The following is a 15,403-nucleotide window of genomic DNA, read 5'->3' as shown; positions in this document are numbered from 1 at the left end:
GAGTTTTCAAATAAACAGCTCAGACGAACACAGGTCTGCAGTCTTCTGCAGAAGGAACTCAGGGACACACGCCTCGGAGTATCATCCGAGTGAGCTGCAGTGTCTCAGCAGCTTTTATCCTGATCGCAGGGTCAGCACTATCTCACCACTGGAACATGCTGTCTGTGGAGAACACTCAATCTGAATCTATTGTGAAGACAATCATGTCCTGGTACAGCCAGGTACATGTTGTAAAACAATAAAAGACACGCCACAGAACAAACTGATCTTACAGAAATAACAGGTTACGACACTAGATGGCACCCTTGTGCTTAAAGATTTATACTGTGAGGTTCTTCCAGAGCCAGACTGTTTATTTAGTCATTTAAATCGCTGTCATGGTAACAGAGATGAGCTGTTATGCTAATGAGCCACGCTACAGTTCCTGAGTTTCACATAAAACTACTTCATTTCAATTTCACTCATAAACTGGTTCAGGAGGAGCCTGTTTTACTGGGTTCTTATACTGGGTTCTACTGGGTTCTACTGACCTGCAGTGTTATTCTACTGTGTTCTACTGCCCTGCAGTGTTGTTCTACTGAGTTCTACTGACCTGCAGTGTTGTTCTACTGTGTTCTACTGACCTGCAGTCTTGTTCTACTGAGTTCTACCGACCTGCAGTCTTGTTCTACTGGGTTCTACTGTGATCTACTGACCTGCAGTGTTGTTCTACTGAGTTCTACTGCCCTGCAGTGTTGTTCTACTGTGTTCTACTGCCCTGCAGTGTTGTTCTACTGTGTTCTACTGACCTGCAATGTTGTTCTACTGTGTTCTACTGACCTGCAGTGTTGTTCTACTGAGTTCTACCGACCTGCAGTGTTGTTTTACTGTGTTCTACTGCCCTGCAGTGTTGTTCTACTGAGTTCTACTGACCTGCAGTGTTGTTCTACTGTGTTCTACTGACCTGCAGTGTTGTTCTACTGTGTTCTACTGACCTGCAGTCTTGTTCTACTGAGTTCTACCGACCTGCAGTCTTGTTCTACTGTGTTCTACTGTGATCTACTGACCTGCAGTCTTGTTCTACTGTGTTCTACTGCCCTGCAGTGTTGTTCTACTGAGTTCTACTGACCTGCAGTGTTGTTCTACTGTGTTCTACTGACCTGCAATGTTGTTCTACTGTGTTCTACTGACCTGCAGTGTTGTTCTACTGTGTTCTACTGACCTGCAGTGTTGTTCTACTGAGTTCTACCGACCTGCAGTGTTGTTTTACTGTGTTCTACTGCCCTGCAGTGTTGTTCTACTGAGTTCTACTGACCTGCAGTGTTGTTCTACTGTGTTCTACTGACCTGCAGTGTTGTTCTACTGAGTTCTACCGACCTGCAGTCTTGTTCTACTGAGTTCTACCGACCTGCAGTGTTGTTCTACTGAGTTCTACTGACCTGCAGTGTTGTTTTACTGTGTTCTACTGACCTGCAGTGTTGTTCTACTGTGTTCTACTGCCCTGCAGTGTTGTTCTACTGGGTTCTACCGACCTGCAGTGTTGTTCTACTGTGTTCTACTGACCTGCAGTGTTGTTCTACTGAGTTCTACCGACCTGCAGTCTTGTTCTACTGGGTTCTACTGTGATCTACTGACCTGCAATGTTGTTTTACTGTGTTCTACCGACCTGCAGTGTTGTTCTACTGAGTTCTACCGACCTGCAGTGTTGTTTTACTGTGTTCTACTGACCTGCAGTGTTGTTCTACTGTGTTCTACTGACCTGCAGTGTTGTTCTACTGAGTTCTACCGACCTGCAGTGTTGTTTTACTGTGTTCTACTGCCCTGCAGTGTTGTTCTACTGAGTTCTACTGACCTGCAGTGTTGTTCTACTGTGTTCTACTGACCTGCAGTGTTGTTCTACTGAGTTCTACCGACCTGCAGTCTTGTTCTACTGAGTTCTACCGACCTGCAGTGTTGTTCTACTGAGTTCTACTGACCTGCAGTGTTGTTTTACTGTGTTCTACTGACCTGCAGTGTTGTTCTACTGTGTTCTACTGCCCTGCAGTGTTGTTCTACTGGGTTCTACCGACCTGCAGTGTTGTTCTACTGTGTTCTACTGACCTGCAGTGTTGTTCTACTGAGTTCTACCGACCTGCAGTCTTGTTCTACTGGGTTCTACTGTGATCTACTGACCTGCAATGTTGTTTTACTGTGTTCTACCGACCTGCAGTGTTGTTCTACTGAGTTCTACCAACCTGCAGTGTTGTTTTACTGTGATCTACTGACCTGCAGTGTTGTTCTACTGTGTTCTACTGACCTGCAGTGTTGTTCTACTGAGTTCTACCGACCTGCAGTGTTGTTCTACTGAGTTCTACTGACCTGCAGTGTTGTTTTACTGTGTTCTACTGACCTGCAATGTTGTTCTACTGGGTTCTACTGTGATCTACTGACCTGCAGTGTTGTTCTACTGAGTTCTACCGACCTGCAGTGTTGTTTTACTGTGTTCTACTGACCTGCAATGTTGTTCTACTGTGTTCTACCGACCTGCAGTGTTGTTCTACTGTGTTCTACTGACCTGCAGTGTTGTTCTACTGAGTTCTACTGACCTGCAGTGTTGTTCTACTGAGTTCTACCGACCTGCAATGTTGTTTTTTTGTGTTCTACTGCCCTGCAGTGTTGTTCTACTGTGTTCTGCTGACCTGCAGTGTTGTTCTACTGAGTTCTGCCGACTTGCAGCGTTGTTTAACTGTGTTCTACTGACCTGCAGTGTTGTTCTACTGTGTTCTACTGACCTGCAGTGTTGTTCTACTGAGTTCTACCGACCTGCAATGTTGTTTTACTGTGTTCTACCGACCTGCAGTGTTGTTCTACTGTGTTCTACTGACCTGCAGTGTTGTTCTACTGAGTTCTACCGACCTGCAATGTTGTTTTACTGTGTTCTACCGACCTGCAGTGTTGTTCTACTGTGTTCTACTGACCTGCAGTGTTGTTCTACTGAGTTCTACCGACCTGCAGTGTTGTTTTACTGTGTTCTACTGACCTGCAGTGTTGTTCTACTGTGTTCTACTGACCTGCAGTGTTGTTTTACTGTGTTCTACTGACCTGCAGTGTTGTTCTACTGAGTTCTACCGACCTGCAGTGTTGTTTTACTGTGTTCTACTGACCTGCAGTGTTGTTCTACTGTGTTCTACTGACCTGCAGTGTTGTTCTACTGAGTTCTACCGACCTGCAGTGTTGTTCTACTGAGTTCTACTGACCTGCAGTGTTGTTCTACTGTGTTCTACCGACCTGCAGTGTTGTTCTACTGTGTTCTACTGACCTGCAGTGGCGTGCTCTCAGCAGACAGGGCGGTGAAACCGATGATGTCGCTGAAGTAGATGGTGACAGAGTCGAAAGCTTCAGCCTGAACCGTCTCACCTCGTTTCAACTGCTCCGCTACTGAACTGAAACACAGAGCCACATGAAGTAACAGTATCAACATAATACCTGATATAGTACTTGATGCAGTATTACTGCAGTATATTTACTGTGGTAATATCTGGTAGAGCAGGGCTTCTGCCTTGCGTTTCTCCTCATGGTACGCATGTGTTCTCTCCTCTACCAGCTCCTCCAGGTTGTTGGCGTACTGCTCCATGCGAGACAGGAGGTTGTCCAGGATGTTTGAACCATAACCCCTAAACAGACAGACAGGAGGACAAACAGCTGGATAGTTAGGTGGACAGACAGGTGGACAGACAGGTGGACAGACAGGTGGACAGTTATGTGGACAGTTAGATGGACAGACAAGTGGACAGACAGGTGGACAGACAGGATGACAGACAGGTGGACAGACAGGTGGACAGACAAGTGGATAGACAGGTGGACAGTTAGATAGACAGACAAGTGGACAGACAGGACGACAGACAGGTGGACAGACAGGATGACAGTTAGGTGGACATACAAGTGGACAGACAGGTGGACAGTTAGGTGGACAGACAGGACGACAGACAGGTGGACAGACAGGACGACAGACAGGACACCAGACAGGACGACAGACAGGTGGACAGACAGGACAACAGACAGGTGGACAGACAGGACACCAGACAGGACACCAGATAGGACGACAGACAGGACGACAGTTAGGTGGACAGACAGGATGACAGACAGGTGGACAGACAGGTGGACAGACAGGACACCAGCCAGGACACCAGCCAGGACGACAGACAGGAGAACAGACAGGTGAACAGACAAGAGGACAGACAGGTGGACAGACAGGACCCCACCTGTGCTGCTTCCTCAGCAGGATCTTGATGGTGTTGAAGTCGGGTCTCTCGCTCGGCTCTTCGCTCCAGCAGCGCTGCATCAGGACTCCCAGCTCCTCGCTGTGACTGTGGAAGCAGAGTGAGGGCCGAAGGGCGGGGGGCCCGCCCTGACGCACCGTCTGAATGATCTCTGGGGGGGGGGGGGGGGGGCACAGAGACATCATCGTTAAAATAGCTAAACACTCAGACTGTGTCAGACTTCTGGAAGGATGTTGGATGATCTGCATTAAAGTTTATCCATTTCAGATTCTTTCACACGCTCACCCTTCAAACAGTCTCACTTTGTCTTTGTTATATATTGTTTAAGCACTCAAAACTGGATCCATGTCGAGTCAGCTGGAATCTGGATAAAGAAATGTGAGATTTAAAAATGAGAAATTGCTTCATATTTTAATTAAAAGTAAAAAAAACTATTCTTGACAGATGTTCATGTGTAAATGTAGCTCCAGCTTTAAGGAAGCGATGTGCGCACAGCTGATGTGGACCAGCCATCAGCTGAGCCAGGGCCAGTATGATTCGGCTGCTCATCTCATGTTGCTATGAAAACAATAATGTGCTGATTCCAGCCGGCTGAAGCTGCTGACCACAGACCACTTTATTCAGGATAATATGATCTGCCCTCATAAGGTTACTCCAGCGTTCTGAGTGACCTCCTTATTCTGGGTTTGTGTTGCACAGACTTATTGCAACAGAAGAGATTATTGTGTACATAAATATATAAATTGACAATATAAAAATAACAATGATTAACAATTGACCCTTTGCTAAGCCCCGCCCCCCCTTAGTTACTGTTGCTAAGTCCAACAAACTGTCGGCGCTGCATTTTACATTTGAAGGTTGTATTCAGGCTGTCAGACTGACCCAGACTGACTCAAACGGACGTGAAAAAATGAAAGATAGAAGCTAAAGCCTGCCGATCACACAGTACAAGTGAACCACCACATCCCCTGACGGTTGAGACAAAAGCTAACGATATGAACAATCAACAGTGTTCCTGTACAACTGGGTAGGTCTCTGTTCATCAATACAATCATTAAAAAGCAGAACAGCAGGACTTTATTACGTTTTTTTACGTTTATTACGTCAGTAGGAAGTTAGCTAGCGTTAGCTAACTAACATTAGGAACAATCCACAGCCGACATATTTCTGGATTTATTTCAGGTTTTGGAAAGAGAATAAATCGTACTTCTCCTTTCAGCCTCTCTGGTAGCTGCTGTAACTATTACAAGATGCTGCAGGAACAGCGTTTGACCAGATCTTAAAATACAGCGAGTCCTATACTGCGCTGTGATTGGCCAGCTTTGTATTCAGGGCGTGGCTTAGCAAAGTATCAATTAACAACAAATATGTGCAATGTGCCAGGTTTGTGCATGATATGAAATTAAATAATATTTACATGTGCAAAGATATAGCTGCCAGCTGCCTGAAAATCTGTGCAGACCAGCTGGCCCCCATCTTCACACAGATCTTCAACAGTTCACTGGAGCTGTGTGAAGTTCCCTCCTGCTTCAAACGCTCAAGAATCATCCCGGTCCCCAAAAAAACCTCCATCTCTGGACTAAATGACTACAGGCCCGTCACCCTGACATCTGTAGTCATGAAGTCCTTTGAAAGACTGGTGTTGGCCCACCTGAAGGACATTACAGGCCCCTTGCTGGACCCCCTGCAGTTTGCCTACAGGGCTAACAGATCAGTGGATGGTGCTGTGAACTTGGGTCTGCATTACATCCTGCAACAACTCAACTCTCCAGGGACATGTGAAGGATCCTGTTCGCGGACTCCAGCTCAGCGTTCAACACCATCATCCCGGCCATCCTCAGGGGTGTGCGCTCTCCCCACTGCTCTTCTCCCTCTACACCAACAACTGCACCTCAGGAGACCCATCTGTCAAACTCCTGAAGTTTGCTGACGGTCATCGGCCTTATCCGGGACGGTGATGAGTCGAACTACAGACGGGAGGTTGATCAGCTGGCTCTCTGGTGTGCTCAGAACAGCCTGGAGCTTAACACTCTCAAAACTGTGGAGATGACCGTGGACTTCAGGAGGAGCCCCCCCCACTCTGCCCCCCATCACCATACTAAACAGCCCTGTGTCTGCTGTGGAATCCTTCAGGTTTCTGGGATCCAGTATATACCAGGACCTGAAGTGGGAGCCCAACACTGACACGATCATCAAGAAGCCCCAGCAGAGGATGTACTTCCTGCGTCAGCTCAGGAAGCTCAACCTGCCCAAGGACCTGCTGATCCACTTCTACACAGCCATCATCCAGTCTGTCCTCTGCACCTCCATCACTGTCTGGTTTGGATCTGCCACCAAAAAGGACAGGAGCAGACTACAACGGACAGTCAGGACTGCAGAAAAGATCATCGGTGCCAACCTGCCCTCCATTCAGGACTCAGTCAGGAAACGGGCAGGAAGCATCACTGCAGATCCATCTCACCCCGGACACAACCTGTTCCAGCTTCTCTTCTCTGGGAGGCGCTACAGAGCACTGTACGCCAAAACCAACAGACTCAGGAACAGTTTCTTCCCACAAGCCATCACTCTGATGAACAGCTGACTCTAACTCACAGTGTCAGGAACAATTCCTGTGCAATAACCCAGTAACTCTGTCTCTAATCAGCCACCTGTTTACTGGTTACCACTTACTATATATTCATAATTCTCTATTTCAGAGCTGTTCATACTGTTCATATTCATATTGTATACTGTATATACTGTATACCAAATCCACCTACCTCATGTACATAACACCACAGATAATACTTATTTATTCCAGTGTTCTTTGCAGTGCCCAGGAAGCGGAAGGAGTCAACAGTGGTGACGGGGAAGTCACACAGGATGATGGGGGAGGGTGGGGCTGGGCTCTTCCTGAATTCCACGACCATCTCCACTGTCTTCAGAGCGTTGAGCTCCAGACTGTTCTGGCTGCACCAGGTTACCAGATGGTCGATCTCCCACCTGTAGACGGACTCATCCCCACCTGATATGAGCCCAATGAGGGTGGTGTCGTCCGCAAACTTCAGGAGCTTGACAGACTGGTGACTGGAGGTGCAGCTGTTGGTGTACAGGGAGAAGAGAAGGGGAGAAAGAACGCAGCCTTGAGGGGAACCAGAGCTGATGGTCCTGGAGTCAGAGGCATTTTTTCCCATCTTCACGTGCTGCTTTCTGTCCGTCAGGAAGTCTGTGATCCACCTGCAGGTGGAGTCAGGCACGCTCAGCTGGGAGAGCTTGTCCTCTAGCCGGGCCGGGATGATGGTGTTAAAAGCAGAGCTGAAATCCACAAACAGGATGCTGGCCTAGTTCTCTGGGGAGTCCAGGTGCTGGAGGATGTAGTGAAGGGCCATGTTTACTCCATCATCTACGGACCTTTGCTCTGTAGGCGAACTGCAGGGGGTCCAGGAGTGGGTCTGTGATGGATTTTGAGGTGGGACAACACAAGGCGCTCAAAAGACTTCATTACCACAGAGGTCAGGGCAACAGGTCCTTAGTCATTTACTCCTGTGACCCTTGGTTTTTTGGGGACAGGGATGATGGCGGAAGCTTTGAAGCAGGCTGGCACATGGCATGTCTCCAGTGAGGTGTTAAAAATGTCTCTGAACACCGGAGACAGCTGATCAGCACAGTGCTTCAGGGTGGATGGGGAGACAGAGTCCGGCCCTGCTGTTTTGTGAGGTTTCTGCCTCCTGAATAGTCTGTTGACATCCCTTTCTGAGATGGAGAGATGGGGGGAGGGGTGGAGCTGGCCAACTCTGAGAACGGGTGGGCTGGAGCTGAAGCTGAGCGGAGGGGTCACAGGGGATGGTGTCCGATTGACTTTCAATGCGGCAGTAGAACTGGTTCAGCTCATTTGCCAGGCGAGAGTCGTTGATGGAGCAGGACGCTTTGGGTTTGTAGTTTGTGATCTGTCTGAACCCCCTCCAGACAGAAGTGGCGTTGTTTTCAGAGAACTGGTTCTTTAGTCTCTCTGAGTACAGTCGTTTAGCTTCTCGCACCTCCCTGCTAAACCTTTAATTTAACGCCCTGCACCCGGCCCTGTCACCACTCCTAAATGCCTTCTCCTTTTCCAACCTTAGCTGTCTGAGTTTAGCTGTAAACCAGGGTTTGTCATTGTAATAACTCACCCTGGTGCGTGTTGGTATGCAGGTGTCCTCACAGAAGCTGATGTAGGACGTCACAGCCTCTATAAACTCGCCTAGACTATTGGTAAAGTGTTCTCTTCTCTAGTTGGACACTTTATAAACTGTCTGTATTTGGGGAGATTTCCTTTGTTAAAGTTACCAAGAACAATAAAAAAGGGAGTCCGGGAATATCCGCTCTATCCACAGTTCCTGGTCGGCCAGCGTGAGCTGTGTGTCATGCATGTTGGCCTGCGGTGGAATGTAAACACCAAGCAGAGTGAATAAGGCAAACTCACAGGGAGAGTAAAACGGTTTACAATTATTGATAAAATATTCCAGATCAGGAGAACAGTGCTGCTGAATCACTGTCACGTTGATACACCTGTCCACCTGTCTGTCCATTGTTAATGTAGAAACAGAGACCTCCACCTTTCATTTTGCTGTGTCGCAGTTTCTCTCTGGCTCTGTAGAGTTGGAAGCCAGCCAGCTGCAGTGCAGAGTCCGGTATCAGTCCACACATCCACGTCTCCATGAAGCACAGAACAGAAGAGTAGCTGAAGTTCGTCCAGTTTGTTACACAGTAAGCGTTTGTTGGCGAGAACTATTGCTGCTAGCGGTGTGCTAGTCCTTGCCAACGGAGACGCACCAGCGACCCCGCTATTTTTCCTTTGCAACGGCGTTTCACAGCCCGAACAACAGTGAGCGTGCCCTTCACCAAAATGTCTAATAATTGCACTAATGAAGCAAGAAAAGTGGGAAATAAACCACTTGAGTTTGTTTCCCTGATGTTTATTGGCTCTTCTGTGGTGAAAGAACTCCGGGAATCACAGCCGAAAACTGAATTAACACAAAAAACAAAACAAAACAGAGCACAGCTGACACCAAGGCAGCTATACGCAGTGCCATCTTGGAGACAATCCAAAGGTAGGGTGAAGGGGATATTCTTATTCTCTGCATTTAATCTATGCTATTTAGGAGCAGTGGGCTGCCATTGAACGGTGCAGTTCAATTGCAGAGCAGTTCGGGTTCAGGGCCTTGCTCAGGGGGCACCTTCAGCATCGGTCGTGCTAGACTTGATCCACCCACCGGTTTCCAAGCAAAGTCCTAACAGACTGAGCTAATGCCGCCCCGCACCTGACCTCAAGACGAGTTCGTGGATATGTCACATCTCTCCCTCCCTCCCTCTCTTCCACCCTCCATGCCAGTGATGGTCTGGAGAGCCGTATCCTTGGAGGGTCACATAGAACTCCATGTGCAAGCTAACAGTACCCTGATTGCTTTTAGGTATCAGGAAGACATAGACATTTTTAGACCTTACACTGGTGCAGTGGATTCTTGGTTCCTCCTGGTGCAGTAGGTCCAGTGTTCTTTCTGGTGCAGTAGGTCCAGTGTTCTTTCTGGTGCAGTGGGTCCTGGGTTCCTCCTGGTGCAGTAGGTCCAGTGTTCCTCCTGGTGCAGTGGGTCCAGTGTTCCTCCTGGTGCAGTGGGTCCAGTGTTCCTCCTGGTGCAGTGGTCCCTGGGTTCCTCCTAGTGCAGTGAGTCCTGGGTTACTCCTGGTGAAGTGGGTCCTGGGTTCCTCCTGGTGCAGTAGGTCCAGTGTTCTTTCTGGTGCAGTGAGTCGTGGGTTCCTCCTGGTGCAGTAGGTCCAGTGTTCTTTCTGGTGCAGTGGGTCGTGGGTTCCTCCTGGTGCAGTAGGTCCAGTGTTCCTCCTGGTGCAGTAGGTCCAGTGTTCTTTCTGGTGCAGTAGGTCCAGTGTTCTTTCTGGTGCAGTGGGTCGTGGGTTCCTCCTGGTGCAGTAGGTCCAGTGTTCTTTCTGGTGCAGTAGGTCCAGTGTTCTTTCTGGTGCAGTGGGTCCTGGGTTCCTCCTGGTGCAGTAGGTCCAGTGTTCTTTCTGGTGCAGTGGGTCCTGGGTTCCTCCTGGTGCAGTAGGTCCAGTGTTCTTTCTGGTGCAGTGGGTCGTGGGTTCCTCCTGGTGCAGTAGGTCCAGTGTTCCTCCTGGTGCAGTGGGTCCAGTGTTCCTCCTGGTGCAGTGGTCCCTGGGTTCCTCCTAGTGCAGTGAGTCCTGGGTTACTCCTGGTGAAGTGGGTCCTGGGTTCCTCCTGGTGCAGTAGGTCCAGTGTTCTTTCTGGTGCAGTGGGTCGTGGGTTCCTCCTGGTGCAGTAGGTCCAGTGTTCCTCCTGGTGCAGTAGGTCCAGTGTTCTTTCTGGTGCAGTGGGTCGTGGGTTCCTCCTGGTGCAGTAGGTCCAGTGTTCTTTCTGGTGCAGTAGGTCCAGTGTTCTTTCTGGTGCAGTGGGTCCTGGGTTCCTCCTGGTGCAGTGGGTCCAGTGTTCTTTCTGGTGCAGTGGGTCGTGGGTTCCTCCTGGTGCAGTAGGTCCAGTGTTCCTCCTGGTGCAGTGGGTCCAGTGTTCCTCTTGGTGCATTGGTCCCTGGGTTCCTCCTAGTGCAGTGAGTCCTGGGTTACTCCTGGTGAAGTGGGTCCTGGGTTCCTCCTGGTGCAGTAGGTCCAGTGTTCTTTCTGGTGCAGTGGGTTGTGGGTTCCTCCTGGTGCAGTAGGTCCAGTGTTCCTCCTGGTGCAGTGGGTCCTGGGTTCCTCCTGGTGCAGTGGGTCGTGGGTTCCTCTTGGTGCAGTAGGTCCAGTGTTCCTCCTGGTGCAGTGGGTTCTGGGTTCCTCCTGGTGCAGTGGGTCCTGGGTTCCTCCTGGTGCAGTGGGCCCTGGGTTCCTCCTGGTGCAGTGGGCCCTGGGTTCCTCCTGGTGCAGTGGGTCCTCTGTTCCTCCTGATGCAGCGGGTCTTTGGCTCCTCCTGGTTCAGTGGATCCTGGGTTTCTCCTGGTGAAGTGTGTCCTGGGTCCCTCCTGGTGCTGTGGATCCTGGCTTTCTCTTGGTGCAGTGGATTCTGGGTTCCTCCTGGTGCAATGGATCCTGGGTTACTCCTGGTACAGTGGATCCTGGGCTTCTCCTGGTGCAGTGGTCCTGGGTTCATCCAGGTGCAGTGTATACTTTGTTCCTTCTCCTACAGTGGTCCGGGTTCACCCTGGTGCAGTCGGTCCTGGGTTCCTCCTGGTGCAGTGGGTCTTGAGTTCATCCTGGTACAGTGGTCCTGGGTTTATCCTGACGCAGTGGATCCTGGGTTTCTCCTGGTGCAGGGGATTCTGGGTTTCACCTGGTGCAGTGGATCCTTGGTTCATCCTGGTGCAGGACAATGCAAAGCCTCTTGTGGGCAGAGGGTGTAGGCAGATTCTGGATGACGAAGGCGTTGATGTCAGTGACACAGACCTGAATCCAACTGAGAACCTCTGGGAGGTTATGTATCAGTGTATGCAATACTTGACACCGCCAAGTAGCTTCACAGACTGTCCGGGAGCTCAGTGATGCCCTGATCCAGGTCTGGGAGGAGATTTTGTTCTCAACGATTATACAATGTACAGTAAAGATTTAGAACTATTTCGCTAAGATCTAATGTGTGATTCAGTCAGAGTTCACCTTTAGGAGTCAGAGTTCACCTTTAGGAGTCAGAGTTCACCTTTAGGACTCAGTTCACCTTTAGGAGTCAGAGTTCACCTTTAGGACTCAGTTCACCTTTAGGAGTCAGAGTTTACCTTTAGGAGTCAGAGTTTACCTTTAGGACTCAGTTCACCTTTAGGAGTCAGAGTTCACCTTTAGGAGTTAGAGTTCGCCTTTAGGAGTTAGAGTTCACCTTTAGGAGTCAGTTCACCTTTAGGAGTTAGAGTTCACCTTTAGGAGTTAGAGTTCACCTTTAGGAGTCAGAGTTCACCTTTAGGAGTCAGTTCACCTTTAGGAGTCAGTTCACTTTTAGGAGTTAGAGTTCACCTTTAGGAGTTAGAGTTCGCCTTTAGGAGTCAGAGTTCACCTTTAGGAGTCAGAGTTCGCCTTTAGGACTCAGTTTACCTTTAGGAGTCAGAGTTTATCTTTAGGAGTCAGAGTTCGCTTTTAGGAGTCAGTTCACCTTTAGGAGTCAGAGTTTACCTTTAGGAGTCAGAGTTCACCTTTAGGACTCAGTTCACCTTCAGGACTCAGTTCACCTTTAGGACTCAGAGTTTACCTTTAGGACTCAGTTCACCTTTAGGACTCAGTTCACCTTTAGGAATCAGAGTTTACCTTTAGGAGACAGAGTTCACCTTTAGGAGTCAGTTCACCTTTAGGAGTTAGAGTTCACCTTTAGGAGTCAGTTCACTTTTAGGAGTTAGAGTTCACCTTTAGGAGTTAGAGTTCGCCTTTAGGAGTCAGAGTTCACCTTTAGGAGTCAGAGTTCGCCTTTAGGACTCAGTTCACCTTTAGGAGTCAGAGTTTATCTTTAGGAGTCAGAGTTCGCCTTTAGGAGTCAGAGTTCGCTTTTAGGAGTCAGTTCACCTTTAGGAGTCAGAGTTTACCTTTAGGAGTCAGAGTTCACCTTTAGGACTCTGTTCACCTTTGGGACTCAGAGTTTACCTTTAGGACTCAGTTCACCTTTAGGACTCAGTTCACCTTTAGGAATCAGAGTTTACCTTTAGGAGACAGAGTTTACCTTTAGGAGTCAGAGTTTACCTTTAGGACTTAGAGTTTAACTTTAGGAGTCAGAGTTTACCTTTTGGAGTCAGAGTTTACCTTTAGGAGTTAGAGTTTAATTTTAGGAGTTAGAGTTTAACTTTAGGAGTTAGAGTTTACCTTTAGGAGACAGAGTTTAACTTTAGGAGACAGAGTTTACCTTTAGGAGTCAGAGTTTAACTTTAGGAGTTAGAGTTTAACTTTAGGAGTTAGAGTTTACCTTTAGGAGTCAGAGTTTAACTTTAGGAGTCAGAGTTTACCTTTAGGAGTCAGAGTTTAACTTTAGGAGTTAGAGTTTACCTTTAGGAGTCAGAGTTTAACTTTAGGAGTCAGAGTTTACCTTTAGGAGTCAGAGTTTAACTTTAGGAGTTAGAGTTTAACTTTAGGAGTCAGAGTTTAACTTTAGGAGTTAGAGTTTACCTTTAGGAGTCAGAGTGTGTGCTTCAAGGTAGAACACTCCTCTCAGCAGAGCCACTTCCTGTAGGATGATACCGAAGCTGTAAACGTCTCCTTTCTGAGTCCCACAGGGAGGGGCGCACTCTGTCCTCAGCAGCTCTGGAGCAGTCCACAGCTTACCTTGGGGGTCCGGGGAGGAACATTATAACACTATAATTGTTTTAAGTTTATTCTAAATCATGTAAACATGAAGTCACTGTAGCATCACAAGCTAGCATAACTAAATAACAACAAATAAAGCTAGGTGTTAGTTTTGCCATACGGGCGTAGCAGGCATGGGTGTCCTCGGGGCAGCTGCTGGTCCGGAGACTCTCCAGACCGTAGTCGGTGATCTTCAGAACGAAGCGACTGTCCACCACGCAGTTAGACGACTTCAGGTTGCCGTGAGAGACGATCACGCTGTTGTGGAGGAACAACATGCCCTGGTGACAGAACAAGGTGTGTGGGGATGATCATGAGCCGAACATTTAAATCCACTCAGAGACCAAACACCTCAAACTCGTTAAATGACTTCCTGTCTACAGAGGACCATGTTCTCTGGACTCTCACCCTGATAAGGACTGTGAAAGTGCTTTCATTGTTTTTATTTAATGTCATAGGACAATATATCACAGTTGGTTCTCAGGCCGTCGGCCAGAGACATTTGTTTCTCTGTGTTTTGCTACTGTGGTTTCCTGGATCCCTCCTCCTGTCCTCCCAACACCCGCCCTTCTGGTTGGACTTGTGTTTTGTATCTGTTTCTGGTGGTGGTTTTGTTTTTGGAATGCCGGGTGTCGTTCACTGTGGGGGAGTCCTGTTACAGTTCTGGTGTAGTGGGTGTGTCTTTCAGTGTTTCCCGTGTCAGGTTTGTCTGCCCCTAGTGTGTTGTCTTGCTTCACTTGCTGTGTCTGTCTCTATGATTGTCTTGCAGTTTCACCTGGTTGTGATTATATTCTCCCCTTGGGTTGTATTTAAGTGGTTTGCTCTGTTCATTCAGTTCATTGTTTTCATTGTATTCCTCCTGTGTGCCCTCCAAGAGTTTCCCCCATGTTTTATGGTTTTTGGATTGTTCCCTGTGTTTCTCTGTGGAATTTTACTTTCTAATTGGACTTTTCACAAGCTTCATTTATTGGACTGCTACGTTTCTTTGTTTTGCAAGTTTCTCAGTTTGGTTTAATAAATCACCTAGGAGTTCCTGCTCTGCTCCAGTGTCTGCATTTGGGCCTAAAACTCCTGTTACCAGCGTTCAGCCCACAAGCTGAAGAGCTGGGAGGTACAGCCAAAAATATTATCATGATAAAACATTTCATATCATTAGATATCAATAATTTTCAGGATAAATATCAGATCATTATTTCTTTCAGCTTTAAAAGCAGATTTTTGCCCCTGAGTGAAAGTTAATGTGGTTTTAAACTTTTCTTTCTGGTCAGAACAAACACTTGATGCCAAACAGAAGAACACTTCACAAATCTGAGGCAGAACATTCAGAACTATTCTGATCAAATCTATTTTCAACAAATATGCAGGAGCAAAATTTTGTAAAATCTCTTTTCCTCAACAAAGTAAATATCTAAATAGAATAATTACAATAATATAATACAATATTTTTACAATACAATAACAAATTAATTAAATCAAACATTTATTGAACATTTATTATTTTGTTCTTGAATAAAATTATATTGCAATAATTTTATTGCCATTATTGCCCCGCCATCCTCTGTAGCCCCTCCCCCTGCCTCAGTGACAGGTCGTTACCTTGACGATGTCATTGATGAGAGAGTATCTAAACATCCAATCCAGAGTAATGCTGTCGCTCTCCATCAGGTCCTGGAAGATACATATACACACATTCTGTCAGTATGGTAATAAGAGGAACAGATCAATATTTAATTCAATATTTGGCGCAGACTCCGTAGACTTGGTTACACGGGCGCGTGGCGTGTGTTTTGTTTAGGAGTAACGTGCACACCCCACCAACACTACGCCTGACATTACACAATGAACTTATTCACCTGTAAGAGCAGGTGTGGTGCTGAGTGAAG

At 47.6% G+C, this 15,403-nt stretch overlaps 1 protein-coding gene across 4 annotated transcripts in view; it reads right to left on the bottom strand.

Moving 5' to 3' along the window:
• LOC119906942 (atrial natriuretic peptide receptor 1-like) overlaps window positions 1–15,403 on the bottom strand; it is a 62,578-nt gene that overhangs the window by 5,340 nt on the left and 41,835 nt on the right. For all 4 annotated transcript variants that reach the window (XM_038724406.1, XM_038724407.1, XM_038724408.1 and 1 more), the window contains exons 13-18: window positions 15,117–15,188; window positions 13,642–13,801; window positions 13,344–13,499; window positions 4,221–4,389; window positions 3,486–3,632; window positions 3,278–3,401 (exon numbers count right to left, since the gene is read on the bottom strand). In XM_038724406.1, coding sequence (XP_038580334.1) covers window positions 3,278–3,401; window positions 3,486–3,632; window positions 4,221–4,389; window positions 13,344–13,499; window positions 13,642–13,801; window positions 15,117–15,188 — 828 coding nt within the window. The remainder of the gene's footprint in view (window positions 1–3,277; window positions 3,402–3,485; window positions 3,633–4,220; window positions 4,390–13,343; window positions 13,500–13,641; window positions 13,802–15,116; window positions 15,189–15,403) is intronic.

This window comes from Micropterus salmoides, unplaced genomic scaffold, assembly GCF_014851395.1.
Source record: "Micropterus salmoides isolate LMB-PRFRI ecotype aquatic unplaced genomic scaffold, ASM1485139v1 Ms_hic_scaffold_17, whole genome shotgun sequence".
Taxonomy (NCBI): Eukaryota; Metazoa; Chordata; class Actinopteri; order Centrarchiformes; family Centrarchidae; genus Micropterus; species Micropterus salmoides.
The sequence above is the reverse complement of the archived record's forward strand: the minus strand, read 5'-3'. Positions and strand labels throughout refer to the sequence as shown.